General features: G+C 41.8%; 1 protein-coding gene across 1 annotated transcript in view; it reads left to right on the forward strand.

The window, feature by feature from the left end:
• topbp1 (DNA topoisomerase II binding protein 1) overlaps window positions 1–16815 on the forward strand; it is a 37981-nt gene extending 21166 nt beyond the window's left edge. The window contains exons 20-27 of the mRNA XM_029755917.1: window positions 1068–1248; window positions 1562–1803; window positions 2013–2155; window positions 2278–2380; window positions 2868–3031; window positions 3259–3477; window positions 4959–5120; window positions 16527–16815. Coding sequence (XP_029611777.1) covers window positions 1068–1248; window positions 1562–1803; window positions 2013–2155; window positions 2278–2380; window positions 2868–3031; window positions 3259–3477; window positions 4959–5120; window positions 16527–16673 — 1361 coding nt within the window. The 3' untranslated portion in view covers window positions 16674–16815. The remainder of the gene's footprint in view (window positions 1–1067; window positions 1249–1561; window positions 1804–2012; window positions 2156–2277; window positions 2381–2867; window positions 3032–3258; window positions 3478–4958; window positions 5121–16526) is intronic.
• Window positions 16816–17100: the final 285 nt, after the last annotated feature.

Consider the following 17100-nt stretch of genomic DNA (forward strand, 5'->3'; position numbering starts at 1 on the left):
TAAGGTAGTATAATTGGAATCTTTTAGATTCGGTAAGTGTGGGTTCAAGACCCCTCGTGACAAACTTTTAGTTTTTTGTTGGAAAAAACACTGCTGCTGGTCCTCAACTAAATAACGCATGTGTTGAAGTACAACATATAATGATGCATATAAAACGTACATTTAAATGTACAGGACTATGTAATGTGTATGAATATTAGCAGTGTGTTTGTCTATGAGGCTGACGATAGAAGCAGCTCCTCATTCATCTTCAAGGTGCTGGCTGCACTTCCCTTCTCAACACACTAACACAGTAAGTGTAACTTCTACATTTCAAAGTACAAAAAAAAGATCCTCTGAGATTTTGAACCCTTGCCGCAAACTGCGAAATTTAACAGGTGCTAGGCTCGCTACACTATTCTATTTGACCAGTAGTTCCAACACATGATTTAGTTACTTTGACTAGCAGATTGTGCCGTTTCACATTTAAGGGTTCTTTTATTGAAATGTTTTTGAATACGTCCGACTGTGAAGAACAACTGTCTACTTTCAGTGGGTGATTTTTTTTAATTTTTTTTAAAATAATGTTTCATGGTACCAAGGTGGCTAATTGTGACATTTACATTTACATTTTACATTTAAGTCATTTAGCAGACGCTCTTATCCAGAGCGACTTACAAATTGGTGCATTCACCTATAATATCCAGTAGAACAACCACTTTACAATAGTGCATCTAAATCTTTTAAAGGGGGGGGGGTTAGAAGGATTACTTTATCCTATCCCAGGTATTCCTTAAAGAGGTGGGGTTTCAGGTGTCTCCGGAAGGTGGTGGTTGACTCCGCTGTCCATGTTTTCCAATGGGAAAAGCTAACAGCTAGCATAGTTCTAAAAGCTTTAAACCTGTGGTCTAAGCAAGAGTTTGTAATTATGGACACTCCTGGTTCATACATGACTGATAAAAAGTGAAGTTTGCACTTATCAGGAGTCAACTGAATATTCCGTGAGTGCAGGTCCCCAAAACACACACATACATACACACTTCACTTTCTTTCATTCCTGTCATCCTCTGACCGTCTCTGTCTCCCAGACCTGTCAGAGACCCTGGAGATGAGGGAGAACCTCCAGAGGCAGCTGCAGGAAATCATGTCAGCCACCAAGAAGACCACCAGCAGGCGCTCTTCAGCCCGCCTGGGCTCCGTGGGGATCGACTCTCATCCCCATACCCCTGGCCGCAACGCAAATGTCCGACGCACTCTGGAAGCACTGCGGTATGAGACACCGACACACCAGGGGGCTGCAAAGCGTCAAAATAATCTTCAATTAACCTTCACTATTCAGTTTCCCTATGCCGATGACCAGATCTGTGTCCAGACAGTCATCCCATTGTTTGGTTTTCAAATTCCTCTGCACTGCAAAGGTTTAGATTTTACTTGAGACTGAGTTGAATTTGTGCTTTAAATTCGTTGGATGTTTATTAATTAAAATGTCTTTGTTTGCCATGTAAATAAGGCATGTACATCATGTCTTTACAGTGTGAAAAAGGGCTAACTCTCTCGGTCTCCCTCCTTTGGTGTTATTCAGGATGTCTCGTCAGGCAGCAATGGACCTGAACACAGAGCCGTCTCAGAGTGAGCAGATCGTGTGGGATGACCCAACGGCCCGGGAGGAGAGGGCCAAGCTGGCTGACAACCTGCAATGGCCCGGCAGCCCCTCCCAGCACTCTGAGCCCCTGGCTGTACCTCTAGCAGCACCCCTATCCCACTCTGACAATGCCGGAAACGCACTCCGGGACTCCATGACCGACTCTGAAATGGTGGAAATGGGTGAGGGGGGCGGAGTTAAAGAAGTAGTCCCCTGTCTTCAATCACACTCAAGTGTTGCAGAAGTTTCAAAGGATTTAAAAAGAGAGTGCAATAGACTTCGGAAATTCCGTTTTTCAATCATGTTATATATGCCAATGCACCTGCAGCAACAGATTCTTACTATTGAGTTGCCAAATATTTACCTGTGAAACGTTCTCCCTCCTATTCAGTGGAGTGTGATGTGATTGACCAGCAGATGGGTGAGAGGGTGATGACCGTGCCAGGGGAGGCGCCAGAGCCTGACCTCCTCACCCCTAAAGCCCCCAGCATCGCCTTCCCCCTCGCCAACCCCCCCGTGCCCCCAGAGCCACAGGTAACCACACTCACCCTCCCTCCCTCTTGTAAGGTGATATTATAAGTAAATGTTTAGATGTGAATCGTTACTTAGCGGCACGGTGGTGTACTGTGATGCTAAAAAGGCTGTGCTGTCAACAGATGGAAGAGGAGAGTGAGGCGGAGAAGGAGCCTCCTCGGTTCCAGCTCTCCTCCCTCAACCCCCAGGAGAGGATAGACTACAGCGCCCTCATAGAGGAGCTAGGTGAGTCTGTCCTCCTCCCTGACCACCTAACTAACTAGATGCCATCTTTACCGTCTCTTTGGTACATATGTGGTCCCGTGTGGCTCAGTTGGTAGAGCATGGCACTTTCAACGCCTGGGTTGTGGGTTTGATTTTTCCCCGGGGGACAAGTATAAAAATGTATGTACCCACTACTGTAAGTTGCTCTGGATAAGAGTGTCTGCTTAATGACCAAAATGTAAAGTAGCCTCAAACCCGTTGGTTGCGTGTCAAATTGACACCCTAATCCCTATGTAGTGCACTATTTTGACCAGGGCCCATAGGGTTCTGGTTCAAACTAGTGCACCATATAGGGAAAAGGGTGCATTGGGCACCCACCCCGTGTCTACTTTTTTATTTGCGGTGGTCTTAAAATATCTTGTTTCTTTCTCTTCTGAGACGGTCTGTTGTCCTGTTTGTCAGTCCCCCCCTATTGCATTTCTCTGACTACATGTCTGGGTTCCTGTAGGAGGCGTGGTGCTGGACAAACAGTGCTTTGACCCCAGCTGCTCCCACATCATTGTGGGGAGCCCCCTGAGGAATGAGAAGTACCTGGCAGCCATGGCCTCCGGGAAGTGGATCCTGCACCGTTCCTACCTGGAGGCCTGTCGCTCCGTGGGACACTTTATCCAGGTCAGGATCTGCATCAGACCGCCACAACATGCCACCACTTTCTCCACAGACTCGTAGCGCCATCTTTTTGGATTGAATCTTTATTTAACCAGGAAGTCCCAATGAGTTCAGAAGACATCTTTCACATGAGAGACCTATCCAAGAAGGGGCAGCTCAATTAAAAAAAAATACATCTTGTTTATGCATTTTCAATTTAATGGAGAGGGTGTACATACTGTGTGTTCCAGGAGGATGCGTACGAATGGGGCAGTAGCTCCATCCTGGATGCCCTACCCTCCATCAGCTCCCATCAGAAGAGGCTGGCATTGGCTGCCATGCGCTGGAGGAGGAACCTGCAGGACCAGAACAACCTGGAGGGAGCGTTCAGCGGTTGGACAGTCATGCTAAACATCGACCAGACCAGAGAGTCAGGGTTCAGACGACTACTGCAGTCTGGTGGAGCAAAGGTACCAACAAAGCTCTTAAAGGACAACTCCACTTTTCAAACTCATTGTCATTATTTCCAGCACAATACCAGTGTCAACATATGTGAAAACGGCACATTTCTACAAAAAAAAAAGAAATATAAAGTTCTACCCGATGACAGCAAAAAAACATTTGATCAACTTTGATTTTCAAACGCTATGAGATTCACGGTGACGTCGGAGCAAGAAAATACCCTCCCTTTGGCTAGAAACTCACTGCAGGTTTTGAAAATCACAAATCTTTTGCATTTAATCCTGTGATGTCACAGAGAAGCATTTCTTAGGACCTCATTTTTATAACCACAGATCATAGAAATGCACTGTTTTCACATATGTTGACACTGTTTTGTTGCTGGAGAAAAATCATGTACTACTGGAAAAATAATATGCTGCTGACAATATTAGGATAGGATGAATCAGTAAAGGAGCTTGGCTACATTTCATTCAGTTGCACCCCATTTAATAAGAGAGGAAATGCAAAACTGGCACCTGTCGTCATTCCTCGCACATATGCTGACCAACATGATGCTTGCTGCCTACAGTTTTCTGTCTATCTGATTTTAAAGGATGAAGTCCAGATAGGCTAGGCCTGGGAAACATTATGGATGGACATAGAGAATTAGTAGCTCATACACGCACACCCACCCACCTAAAAAGACCGACCGATCAAAGCCGCCTGCAACCCATCTCAGACACTTAAGAAAATAATTTTTTTTCGTTTTCAAAGAAACGTATAAAAAACCTTGCCTTAGCTTCAAATCACTTCTGTAGGATATCAAAAACTAGTCTGCATTATAGGATAATGCTAAATAAATGTAGCCTATCATATAAATGGATGAGGAATGTTTTGAGGAGATATGAGCTGGAGACTGATCTTCAGTATTCATACCCCTTATTCCACATTTTGTTACATCCTGAATTCAAAATGGATAAAAGTTTTTTTTTTTTTTTCAGCCATCTACACGCAATATCCCATAATGACAAAGTGAAAATGTTTTTTGAAATTTTTGCAAATTTTATTGAAAATGAAATGCGAATGTCTAATTTACCTAAGTATTCACACCCATGAGTCAATGCATGTTAGACTCACCTTTGGTAGTAATTACAGCTGTAAGTGTTTCTGGGTTAGTCTCTAAGAGCTTTGGCAGTGTTCCAGATAACAATTTATATTTTTGCATGCAAAAAGACTCAAATCAAACTGTATTTTGCAATTGACGTGAACGGTGTCATAAGCAAGACGTGCTCATATTAAAAAAATTAAATACAGACTTGGTGAAAGGGCCTTTACTCTATCATACTGCACCTCAGTCTTCACTTACTGTTTCTTAGTATGGAGAAATCTTATGATATAAACTTATCTCTATCTGACTGCCCATCTCCTCCATACTTTGTAGATATTGACAACGTGTACACTTCTGGATGTTATTCCATCCATTCTCTCTTCTCCCACACCCTCTCTCCAGGTTCTCCCCAGTCCCTCTCCTTCTCTGTACAAGGGAACCACGCACCTGTTTGCAGAATTCAGTCGGTTGAAGCCGGGAGACTTCCGGGTGGATGTGCCAGAGGCCATGTCCCAGGGAGTCAAATGTCTGAAGCCAGAGTTCATCGCAGATTACCTCATTCAGGTTGGTGGGACTGTAACTAAAGCACACAACTGCCTCATAAAGGGACATTATGCTGAAGGGAATATGTCTGACTGCTTTAAAGGCAGTTTATAGTGCCTTCAGAAAGTATTCCCACCCCTTGACTTTTTCCACTTTTTGTTACCTCTTGAATTTAAAATGGGTTTAATTGAGATTTTTTTGTCACTGACTTACACACAATACCCCATAATGTCAAAAGTGGAATTATATTTTTATAAATGTATTAAAAACAAAAAGCTGAAATGTCTTGCGATAAGTATTCAACCCCTTTGTAATGGCAAGCCTAAATAATTTCAGTAATAAAAATGTGCTTAACTTCTGGCGTCCCACCTGCGGGACACAGCCAGTGAAATATCAGGGCGGCAAATTCAAAAACAACAAAATGTCATAATTCAACTTTCTGAAACATACGACTATTTTACACCATTTCAAAGATACACGTCTCCTTGATGTAACCACATTGTCCGATTTCAAAAAGGGTTTACAGCGAAAGCAAAACATTAGATTATGTTAGGAGGGTACATAGACAAAAATAATCACACAGCCATTTTCCACAAGCAAGGACATGTGTCAATAAAACCCAAAACACAGCGATATGAAGCACTAACCTTTGATCTTCATCAGATGACACTCCTAGGGCATTATGTTACACAATACATATATGTTTTGTTCGATAAAGTTCATATTTATATCCAAAAACAGCATTTTACATTGGCACGTGACGTTCAGAAAATATTTTGCCTCCAATACTGCCAGTGAATCAGCACAACAATTTACAAAAATACTCATCATAAACGTTGATAAAATATTAAACTGTTATTCAGAATTATAGATGAACATCTCCTTTATGCAATCGCTGTGACAGATTTTAAAAAAAGCTTCACGAGGAAAGCACACTTTGCAATAATCTGAGTACTGCGCTCAGAAAAATACACCAGGCAATACAGATACCCGCCATTTTGGAGTCATCTAAAATCATAAATAGCATTACAAATATTCACTTACCTTTGATCTTCATCAGAAGGCACTTCCAGGAATCCCAGGTCCACAATAAATGTTGTTCGATAAAGTCCATAATTTATGTCCAAATAACTCCTTGTTGTTTGCACGTTCAGTAAGCTACTCCAAATGTAGGAAGTGCGCCGAAAATTTCACGACAAAAAGTTATATTTACGTTCGTTGAAACATGTCAAATGTTGTAAAACATCAATCTTTAGGGCCTTTTTAATGTAAAAGTTCAGTAATATTCCAACCGGACGATTCCAATGTTTTGAAAAACGTTATGGAACACAGCTACCTCCTCACGTGAACACGCGTAATTGTGGCCTGTCGTTCTCTCGGTCATCAGACTCCAGGAGGTCTTGTTCGCTCTCTGTTGACTGCAAAAGCCTGAAACACGTTCTAAAGACTGTTGACATCTAGTGGAAGCCTTAGGAAGTGCATATTGAACCCTAAGTCACTGTATACTGAATAGGCCCAGTCTGAAAAACTACAATCCACTTCCTGGTTGGATTTTTTCTCAGGTTTTTGCCTGCCACATGAGTTCTGTTATACTCACAGACACAATTCAAACAGTTTTAGAAACTTCAGTGTTTTCTATCCAAATCTACTAATAATATGCATATTCTAGTTTCTGAGCCAGAGTAATAACCTGTTTAAATTGGGTACGTTTTTCATCCGGCTGTGAAAATACTGCCCCCTAGCCCAGACAGGTTAACAACTACCATAAGTTGCGTGGACTCACTCTGTGTGCAATTTTTTAATGACTACCTCATCTCTCTACCCCGCACATACAGTGCATTCGGTTAAGTATTTAGACCCCTCGACTTTCTCCACATTTTGTTACAGCCTTATTCTAAAATGGATTACTTTTTTTCCCCCCTAATCAATCTACACACAATACCCCAAAATGACAAAGCGAAAACTGAAATATCACATTTACTCAGTACTTTGTTGAAGCACCTTCAGCAGCGATTACAGCCTCGAGTCTTCTTGGGTATGATGCTACAAGCTTGGCACACCTGTATTTGGAGAGTTTCTCCCATCCTTCTCTCCAGATCCTCTCAAGCTCTCAGGTTGGATGGGGAGTGTCGCTGCACAGCTATTTTCAGGTCTCTCCAGGGATGTTAGATTGGTTTCAAGTCCAAGCTCTGGCTGGGCTACTCACGGACATTCAGAGACTTGTCCCGAAGCCACTCCTGCGTTGTCTTAGCTGCGTGCTTGGGTCATTTTCCTGTTGAAAGTTGAAACTTCGCCCCAGTCTCAGGTCCTGAGCGCTCTGGAGCAGGTTCTCATCAAGGATCTCTCTGTACTTTTCTCCATTCATCTTTCCCTTGATCCTGACTAGTCTCCCAGTACCTTCCACTGAAAAACATCCCCACTGTGTGATGCTGCCACCATGTTTCACCGTAAGGATGGTGCCATGTTTCCACTAGACATGACGCTTGGCATTCAGGCCAAAGAGTTCAATCTTGGTTTCAACAGACCAGAGAATCTTGTTTGCCATGGTCTGAGTCCTTTTTGGCAAACTCCAAGCGGGCTGTCATATGCCTTTTACTGAGGAGTGGCTTCCGTCTGGCCACTCTGTCATAACGACCTGATTGGTGGATGCTGCAGAAATGGTTGTCCTTCTGGAAGGTTCTCCCATCTCCACAGAGGAACTCTGGAGTTCTGTCAGTGACCGTCGGGTTCTTGGTCACCTCCCTGACCAATGCCCTTCTCCCCCAACTGCTCAGTTTGGCCCGGCCGGCCAGCTCTAGGAAGAGTCTTGGTGGTTCCAAACTTATTCGATTTAAGAATGATGGTGGCAACTTTGTGCTTGGGGACCTTAATAGCTCTAGACATTTTTTGGTACCCTTCCCCAGATCTGTACCTCGACACAATCCTGTCTCGGAGCTCTTCGGACAATTCCTTCGACCTCTTGGCTTGGTTTTTGCTCTGACACATGCACTGTCAAGTGGGGGACCTTTTATAAAGACAGGTGTGTCTATTCAAATCATGTCCAATCAATTGAATTTACCACCAGTGGACTCCAATCAAGTTGTAGAAACATTAAGGATGATCAATAGAAACAGGATGCATCTGAATACTTTTACTTAATACTGAATAAGGTATTTCTGGTCCACTTTTTTTTATTCGCTTTGTCATTATGGGGTATTGTGTGTAGATTGAAATGTTTTATTTAATACATTTTTGAATAAGGCTGTAACGTAATAAAATGTGGAAAGAGTCAACGGGTCTGAATACTTTCCGAATGTACTGTACAATTATCTGTAAGGTCCCTCAGTCGAGCAGTGAATTTCAAACACTGATTCAACCACAAAGACCATGGAGTTTTTCCATTGCCTCGCAAAGAAGGGCACCTATTGGTAGATGGATCAAAATAGAAAAGCACATATTGAATATCCCTTTGAGGATGGTGAAGTTATTAATTACACTTTGGCTGGTGTATCAATACACCCAGTCACTACAAAGATACAGGTGTCCTTCCTAACTCAATCGACAGTGAGAGAGGATTTCACCCTGAGGCCATCAGGGATTTCACCATGAGGCCAATGGTGACTTTAAAACAGTTAGATTTTATTGGCTGTGATAGGAGAGAACTGAGGATGGATCAACAATATTGTAGTTAATCCACAATACTAACCTAAAATGACCGAGTGAAAAGGAAGCCTGTACAGTATAAAAAAATATTCCAAAACATGCATCCTGTTTGCAGTAAGGCACTAAAGTAAAACTGCAAGAAATGTGGCAAAGAAATTAAATTGGTCCAGAATACAAAATGTTATGTTTGGGGAAACATGTTTATATTTTCAAGCATGAGGGTGGCTGCATCGTGTTATGGGTAGAGGTCGACCGATTTATGATTTTTCAACGCCGATACCGATTATCGGAGGACCAAAAAAAAAGTCGGTGCCGATTAATCGGCCGATTTTTTTTTTTTTGTTTTGTTTTTTTTGTTTGTTTTTTTTTTTTTGTAATAATGACAATTACAACAATACTGAATGAACACTTATTTTAACTTAATATAATACATCAATAAAATAAATAATGAAACATGTTCAATTTGGTTTAAATAATGCAAAACAAAGTGTTGGAGAAGAAAGTAAAAGTGCAATATGTGCCATGTAAGAAAGCTAATGTTTAAGTGCCTTGCTCAGAACATGGGGACATATGAAAGCTAGTGGTTCCTTTTAACATGAGTCTTCAATATTCCCAGGTAAGAAGTTTTAGGTTGTAGTTATTATAGGAATTATAGGACTATTTCTCTCTATACAATTTGTATTTCATATACCTTTGACTATTGGATGTTCTTATAGGCACTTTAGTATTGCCAGTGTAACAGTATAGCTTCTGTCCCTCTCCTCGCTCCTACCTGGGCTCAAACCAGGAACACATTGACAACAGCCACCCTCGAAGCAGCGTTACCCATGCAGAGGAAGGGAAACAACTACTAGTCTCAGAGCGAGTGACGTTTGAAATGCTATTAGCGTGCACCCGGCTAACTAGCTAGCCATTTCACATCGGTTACACCAGCCTAATCTTGGGAGTTGATAGGCTTGAAGGGGTGGAACGTTCCAACAGGAATCTGTTCCAAAAAACGTAAAGTAAAAGGTTGCCAACCAACAACGCATACAAAGTAGCAACACATACAAACCTAGCTAACTAGCTGCCGAATAGGCATCAACTCACCACGTAGCTTATTCTTAATGTTTGTCCATAGGCAAACAGACATGTGAGGACAGACATTTTTCGGAATAAACGTGACGAGTGAAAAACGCAATGAAATAGACCACTCCCTACCCGGTATCTTATTCTGCCGCTATACAACTTTGTATGCGTTGTTTTTTGGAAACCTTGTTATTTACGAAGTTTTTGAAATGGATTCCTGTTGGAACGTTTCACAAATTATACCCACCCAGGTTGAAGTCATAAACAGCGCAATGCTTGAAGCACAGCGAGGGGCTGTTTGAATGAATGCTTACGAGCCTGCTGCTGCCTACCACCGCTCAGTCAGACTGCTTTATCAAATCATAGACTTAATTATAATATAATAAACACACAGAAATACGAGCCTTAGGTCATTAATATGGTCGAATCCGGAAACTATCATCTCAAACAATTATTTTTTTCTTTCAGTGACATACGGAACCGTTCCGTATTTTATCTAACGGGTGGCTAATTCTAAATATTCCTGTTAGGCATCGATGTTTATGGTTAGGTACATTGGTGCAACGACAGTACTTTTTTCGCAGATGCGCTTGTTAAGTCAACACCCGTTTGTCGAAGTAGGCTGTGATTCAATGAAAATGAACAGGCACCGCATCGATTATATGCAGCGCAGGATACGTTAGATAAACTAGTAATATCATCAACCATGTGTAGTTAACTAGTGATTATGTTAAGATTGATAGTTTTTTATAAGTCTAATGCTAGCTAGCAACTTACCTTTGCTTCTTGCTGCCCTCACGTAACAGGTAGTCAGCCTGTTAATCCTTGTGGAGTGCAATGTAAGGCAGGTGGTTAGAGCGTTGGACTGGTAACCGAAGGTTGCAAAAACATATCCCCCCTGAACAAGGCAGTTAACCCCCGTTTCTAGGCCGTCATTGTAAATAAGAATGTGTTCTTAATCTGACTTGCCTAGTTAAATAAAGGTGTTAAAAAAATATATATAATATCGGCAAATCGGTGGCCAAAAATACCGATTACCGATTGTTATGAAAACTTGAAATCGGCCCTAATTAATAGGCCATTCCGATTAATCGGTCGACCTCTAGTTATGGGTATGCTTGTCACCGGCAAGGACTACCAAGTTTTTTTAGGATAAAAAGAAAGCTGAATAGAGCTAAGCACAGGTAAAATTCTAGAGGAAAACCTGGTTCAGTCTGCTTTCCAACATACACTGGGAGACTTTCAGCAGGACAATAACCTAAAATACAAGGCCGAATATACACAAGTTACTTACCAAGATGACGTTGAACGTTCCAGAGTGGCCTAGTTAGTTTTGACTTAAATCTGATTGAAAGTCAATGGCAAGACTTGAAAATGGCTGTCTAGTAATGATCAACAATCAACTTGAGAGCTTGAAGAATTTCAAAAAGAGTAATGTGCAAATGTTGTCAAATCCAGGTGTGCAAAGCTCTTTGAGACGTACCCAGGAAGACTCAAAGCTGTAATAGCTGCCAAAGGTGATTCTAACATGTATTCCCTCGGGTGTGAATACTTACGTAAAATAGATTTCTGTATTTCATTTTCATTAAGTTTGCCAAAATCTCTAAAAACATGTTTTCACTTTATCATCATGACGTATTGGGGGGGGGGGGGGGGGGGGGTTAATACATTTGGAATTTAGGCTGTAACGCAACAACGTGGAATAAGTTTCTGAAGGCGAACTGTATATGGGTCATCCTCACGAAACTGACATTTTACCAATTTTATAATTTTTCACAATTTCCTCATGTTTCACTGAAATTAGCATCTGTACTTATCTATTTCATAATCATTATGGTTTTGGATCAGATATTATGCATTCTACCACAATTTTCACAATTCTCTAATGCAAGTAGAAGTCCAAGAAAGTTAATAGCAAATCAATTTCTAAGATGTTTTTTTTTTTTTTTTTTTACATTTTTGCCCTAATGAAAAGGCCTGAGCTAAACATGACGCTGAAAATATTAAATTGAGTCATGCGAAGGCCAAGTGGGGTAAGGGGGGTGTTTGATGATAACCTCATTCTGAAGGAATTTAAGCGATTTTTATTTTCTTTTTTCTTTTCATAAAGCTTCTTTTTTTTTTACTTCTATCGATTTGTTAGTTACTGTCTTGTCCCATCGCTACAACTCCCGTACGGACTCAGGAGAGGCGAGAGCTGTGGGTCCTCCGAAACACGACCCCGCCAAGCCGCACTGCTTCTTGACACAATGCTCGCTTAACCCAGAGGCCAGCCACACCAATGTGTTGGAGGAAACACTACACCTGGCGACCATGTCAGTATGCATTGCGCCCACCCCGCCACAGGAGTCGCTAGAGCACAATAGGACAAGGACAACTCGGCCGGCCAAACCCTCCCCTAACCCGGACGACGCTGGGCCAATTGTGCGCTGCCTCATGGGTGTCCCAGGCGCGGCCGGCTGCGACACAGCCTGGGATCGAACCAGGATCTGTAGTGCATTGCCTTAGACCACTGCGCCACTCGGGAGGCCCCTAGCGAATACATTTACTTGTGCTCATCAAAGGACTACTCCTCTTGATCAGTGGTTCTCAACTGGTTTTGCCTCGGTACCCAAATTGAACCAGGTTGTCTGTTGCGACCCAATATTCACAAAAATACAATTTGGTAAACTATGCTATGTTAAATGTTGCAACATTCCCACGTCTTTCATTGTCAATAATAAAATGTTGCCCATATTCTTGATGAATGTTAGTAAACTCACTGGTTTGAGACTACAAAATCAACCAAGATGGCGACGCTAATAGCTCTATATTAAAAATACATATTTTTTTTTTGTAAGTTCATTTATTTCTAAACAACTTCTACCTGGTTTGAGTTCAGACTGGAGTATTATATTTTTTTATTTTCATTTACTCAGACACGAGACCCATTCCAAACCTCCCTGGTCACGACCTACCAGCTGCTCTAGATAGAACTTTTTTAAAACCAATTGGAGTTTTACAGGAACAAATGAGACATGCCCACAGTATTCTATACATAATAAATATAGTTGAATGTAAACTTCAACCAGTATACAATTTTGTTTTATGATTTATGGAAAAACTACAGCAACATTTTGTTTTATTCAAATAAGTTAGGTTTTAATAAAGTAAAATTGTATTAACTGACCCGAGAATTTAATCTGGAAGCATTTTAGTAATGCGAATTTGGGGTGAAAATGTACAAAAATCTGGCGACAATTTTAAATGTATTTAAAATAAGACACTGCTAAAACTAGACTTCTTAGGCCTGATAGTTGATTTTTGCAGATTCATCATGGTTCTGTAACCAATTTGCTACATACATGTTTAAAATTGGTTTCATGGTTATCACCCATACAAGTTGTTGGGAAAGTATAAAGCACGTGTTAAACTCATTCCACTGAGGGCCGAGTGTCTGCACGTTTTCGCTCCTCCCTTGTACTTGATTGATTGAAATAAGGTCACTAATTAGTAATGAACTCTCACTCACCTGGATGTCTGTCTTCATTGAAAAGGAAAAATTAAAAACCTGCCTGCACTAGTCCTCCATGGAATGAGTTTGACACCCCCGATCTAAAGTGAAACCAGTTGGTTAATATTTGATCCATACAGTGAGGGGGGGGAAAATATTTGATCCCCTGCTGATTTTGTACGTTTGCCCACTGACAAAAATGATCAGTCTATAATTTTAATGGTAGGTTTATTTGAACAGTGAGAGACAGAATAACAACAAAAAAATCCAGAAAAATGCATGTCAAAAATGTTATAAATTGATTTGCATTTTAATGAGGGAAATAAGTATTTGACCCCCTCTTAATCAGAAAGATTTCTGGCTACCAGGTGTCTTTTATATAGGTAACGGGCTGAGATTAGTGCTCCTAATCTGTTTGTTACCTGTATAAAAGACACCTGTCCACAGAAGCAATCAATCAATCAGATTCCAAACTCTCCACCATGGCCAAGACCAAAGAGCTCTCCAAGGATGTCAGGGACAAGATTGTAGACCTACACAAGGCTGGAATGGGCTAAAAGACCATCGCCAAGCAGCTTGGTGAGAAGGTGACAACAGTTGGTGCTATTATTCGCAAATGGAAGAAACACAAAATAACTGTCAATCTCCCTCGGCCTGGGGCTCCATGCAAGATCTCACCTCGTGGAGTTGCAATGATCATGAGAACGGTGAGGAATCAGCCCAGAACTACACGGGAGGATCTTGTCAATGATCTCAAGGCAGCTGGGACCATAGTCACCAAGAAAACAATTGGTAACACACTACGCCGTGAAGTACTGAAATCCTGCAGCGCCGGCAGGGTCCCCCCTGCTCAAGAAAGCACATATACATGCCCGTCTGAAGTTTGCCAATGAACATCTGAATGATTCAGAGGACAACTGGGGAAAGTGTTGTGGTCAGATGAGACCAAAATGGAGCTCTTTGGCATCAACTCAACTCGCTGTGTTTGGAAGAGGAGGAATGCTGCCTATGACCCCAAGAACACCATCCCCACCGTCAAACATGGAGGTGGAAACATTATGCTTTGGGGGTGTTTTTATGCTAAGGGGACAGGACAACTTCACCGCATCAAAGGGACGATGGATGGGGCCATGTACCGTCAAATCTTGGTTGAGAACCACCTCCCCTCAGCCAGGGCATTGAAAATGGGTCGTGGATGGGTATTCCAGCATGACAATGACCCAAAACACACGGCCAAGGCAACAAAGGAGTGGCTCAAGAAGAAGCACATTAAGGTCCTGGAGTGGCCTAGCCAGTCTCCAGACCTTAATCCCATAGAAAATCTGTGGAGGGAGCTGAAGGTTCGAGTTGCCAGCCTCGAAACCTTAATGACTTGGAGAAGATCTACAAAGAAGAGTGGGACAAAATCCCTCCTGAGATGTGTGCAAACCTGATGGCCAACTACAAGAAACGTCTGACCTCTGTGATTGCCAACAATGGTTTTGCCACCAAGTACTAAGTCATGTTTTGCAGAGGGGTCAAATACTTATTTCCCTCATTAAAATGCAAATCATTTTATAACATTTTTGACGTGTTTTTCTGGATATTTTTGTTGTTATTCTGTCTCTCTGTTCAAATAAACCTACCATTAAAATTATAGACTGATCATTTCTTTGTCAGTGGGCAAACATACAAAATCTGCAGGGGAACAAATATTTTTTTCCCCTCACTAAAATGGTAAGGTGCCTTCATTTAACCATACTATGTGATCAACCTTCTCCATAATACCCACCCTGGCCAGTTAAAGGTTCTCCATGTAACATTTCCACCTGCAACTAGTGCCCAAATACCAATTACATACCAGTAGTAGCAAAGAAATAGAAATTCACCAGAGTAAAACATACATTTTTAGAAAGGCACGTGACCTCCAACTGCTCCTAAATGCAAGTAAAACTAAATGCATGCTCTTCAACCCATCGCTGCCCGCACCTGCCCGCCTGTCTAGCATCACTACTCTGGACGGTTTTGACTTAGAATATGTGGGCAACTACAATACCTAGGTGTCTGGTTAGACTGTGAACTCTCCTTCCAGACTCACATTAAGCATCTCCAATCCAAAATGAAATCTAGAATCGGCTTCCTATTTCGCAACAAAGCATCCTTCACTCATGCTGCCAAACATACCCTCGTAAAACTGACTATCCTACTGATCCTTGATCTCGGCGATGTCATTTACAAAATAGCCTCCAACACTCTACTCAGCAAATTGAATGCAGTCTATCACAGTGCCATCTGTTTTGTCACCAAAGCCCCATATACTACCCACCACTGCGACCTGTATGCTCTCGTTGGCTGGCCCTCGCTTTATATTCGTTGCCAAACCCACTGGCTCCAGGTCATCTATAAGTCTTTGCTCGGTAAAGCCCCGCCTTATCTGAGCTCACTGGTCACCATAGCAGCACCCACCCATAGCACGTGCTCCAGCAGGTATACTTCACTGGTCACCCCCAAAGCCAACTCCTCCTTTTGGCCACCTTTCCTTCCAGTTCTCTGCTGCCAATGACTGGAATGAATTGCAAAAATCTGAAGCTGGAGACTCATATCTCCCTCACTAACTTTAAGCATCAACTGTCAGAGCAGCTTACAGCTCATTGCACCTGTGCATAGCCCATCTGTAAATAGCCCACCCAACTACCTCATCCCCATGTTATTTTTTTTCTTCTCCTTTGCACGCCAGTATCACTACTTGCACATCTTCTGCACATCTATCACTCCAGTGTTTAATTGCTAAATTGTATTTATTTTTCCACTATGGCCTATTTATTGCCTTACCTTCCTAATCTTACTTCATTTGCACACACTGGATATATACTTTTCTATTGTGTTATTGATTGTATGCATGTTTATTCCATGTAACTCTGTGTAGTTGTTTGTGTCGCACTGCTTTGCTTTATCTTGGCCAGGTTGCAGTTGTAAATGAGAACTTAATTTTTTAACAGTGCAAATTAGCTTATTTTTTTCCCCCCATGACTAGCCGGTCCGGCTGTTGTGTGTACTAGTTCTTCACATCCTTGCAACTGTTTTTTGGATTATGATAAAGTAAGAAGCCGTACCAAGCCATTTTAGGTGTTTCTAAGCAGTGTTCTTGTAAAACCATGAAGGAATCAAAAATATTATATGTTGCTCCACTAAGAAAATCAAGACTGATACTAAAACGCTCATAAGTCTTTTCTCTTTTTGTCCAGGAGCCGTCTGCACCAATAGAGATGTACTATCTTCCTGAAGCGGCCCAGTGTCTGCCAGCGGGCGCAGACGTCAGCCGCACCACCCCGTCCCACAAGCGCAAAGTATCAGGAGATTCCTCCAAGCTCAAGAAGACCCGCCTCAAGTGAAAACATCGGCATTTAGAGCTGTGGTGTCAACAAGTAAATTCCATCATTTTAGAAATGCCCTTGCAAGCCATAATGATAGTATGTCTGTAAATAAGATTTTTTTTTTTTATTAGTTGTATGAAAATAAAATGAATGTGACAAATGTTTGTGTCGTTGTGATTGATTGGCGCTTTCAGCAAGAGTCAGACAATGTTCTCAAGCGCTCAACACTGAGAGATGCACTGTCAATGTATGTCCTATAGAGGGCACTCTACAATCGGTTTGAATCCCAAGCATCATACCTGGAATGAGTTCATTGTAGTTCATTGTTCTCAGCATCATGTGCTGAACCATTGAGCTTTTTTTTGCACCTCTTAAGTGTACTGATACCAAAGCAGGGACAAAATGTTTTAACCTCTCCTTTTTTCATTGACAACGTGAGTCCTCT

The sequence above is a fragment of the Salmo trutta genome, chromosome 6, assembly GCF_901001165.1.
Source record: "Salmo trutta chromosome 6, fSalTru1.1, whole genome shotgun sequence".
Classification (NCBI taxonomy): domain Eukaryota; kingdom Metazoa; phylum Chordata; class Actinopteri; order Salmoniformes; family Salmonidae; genus Salmo; species Salmo trutta.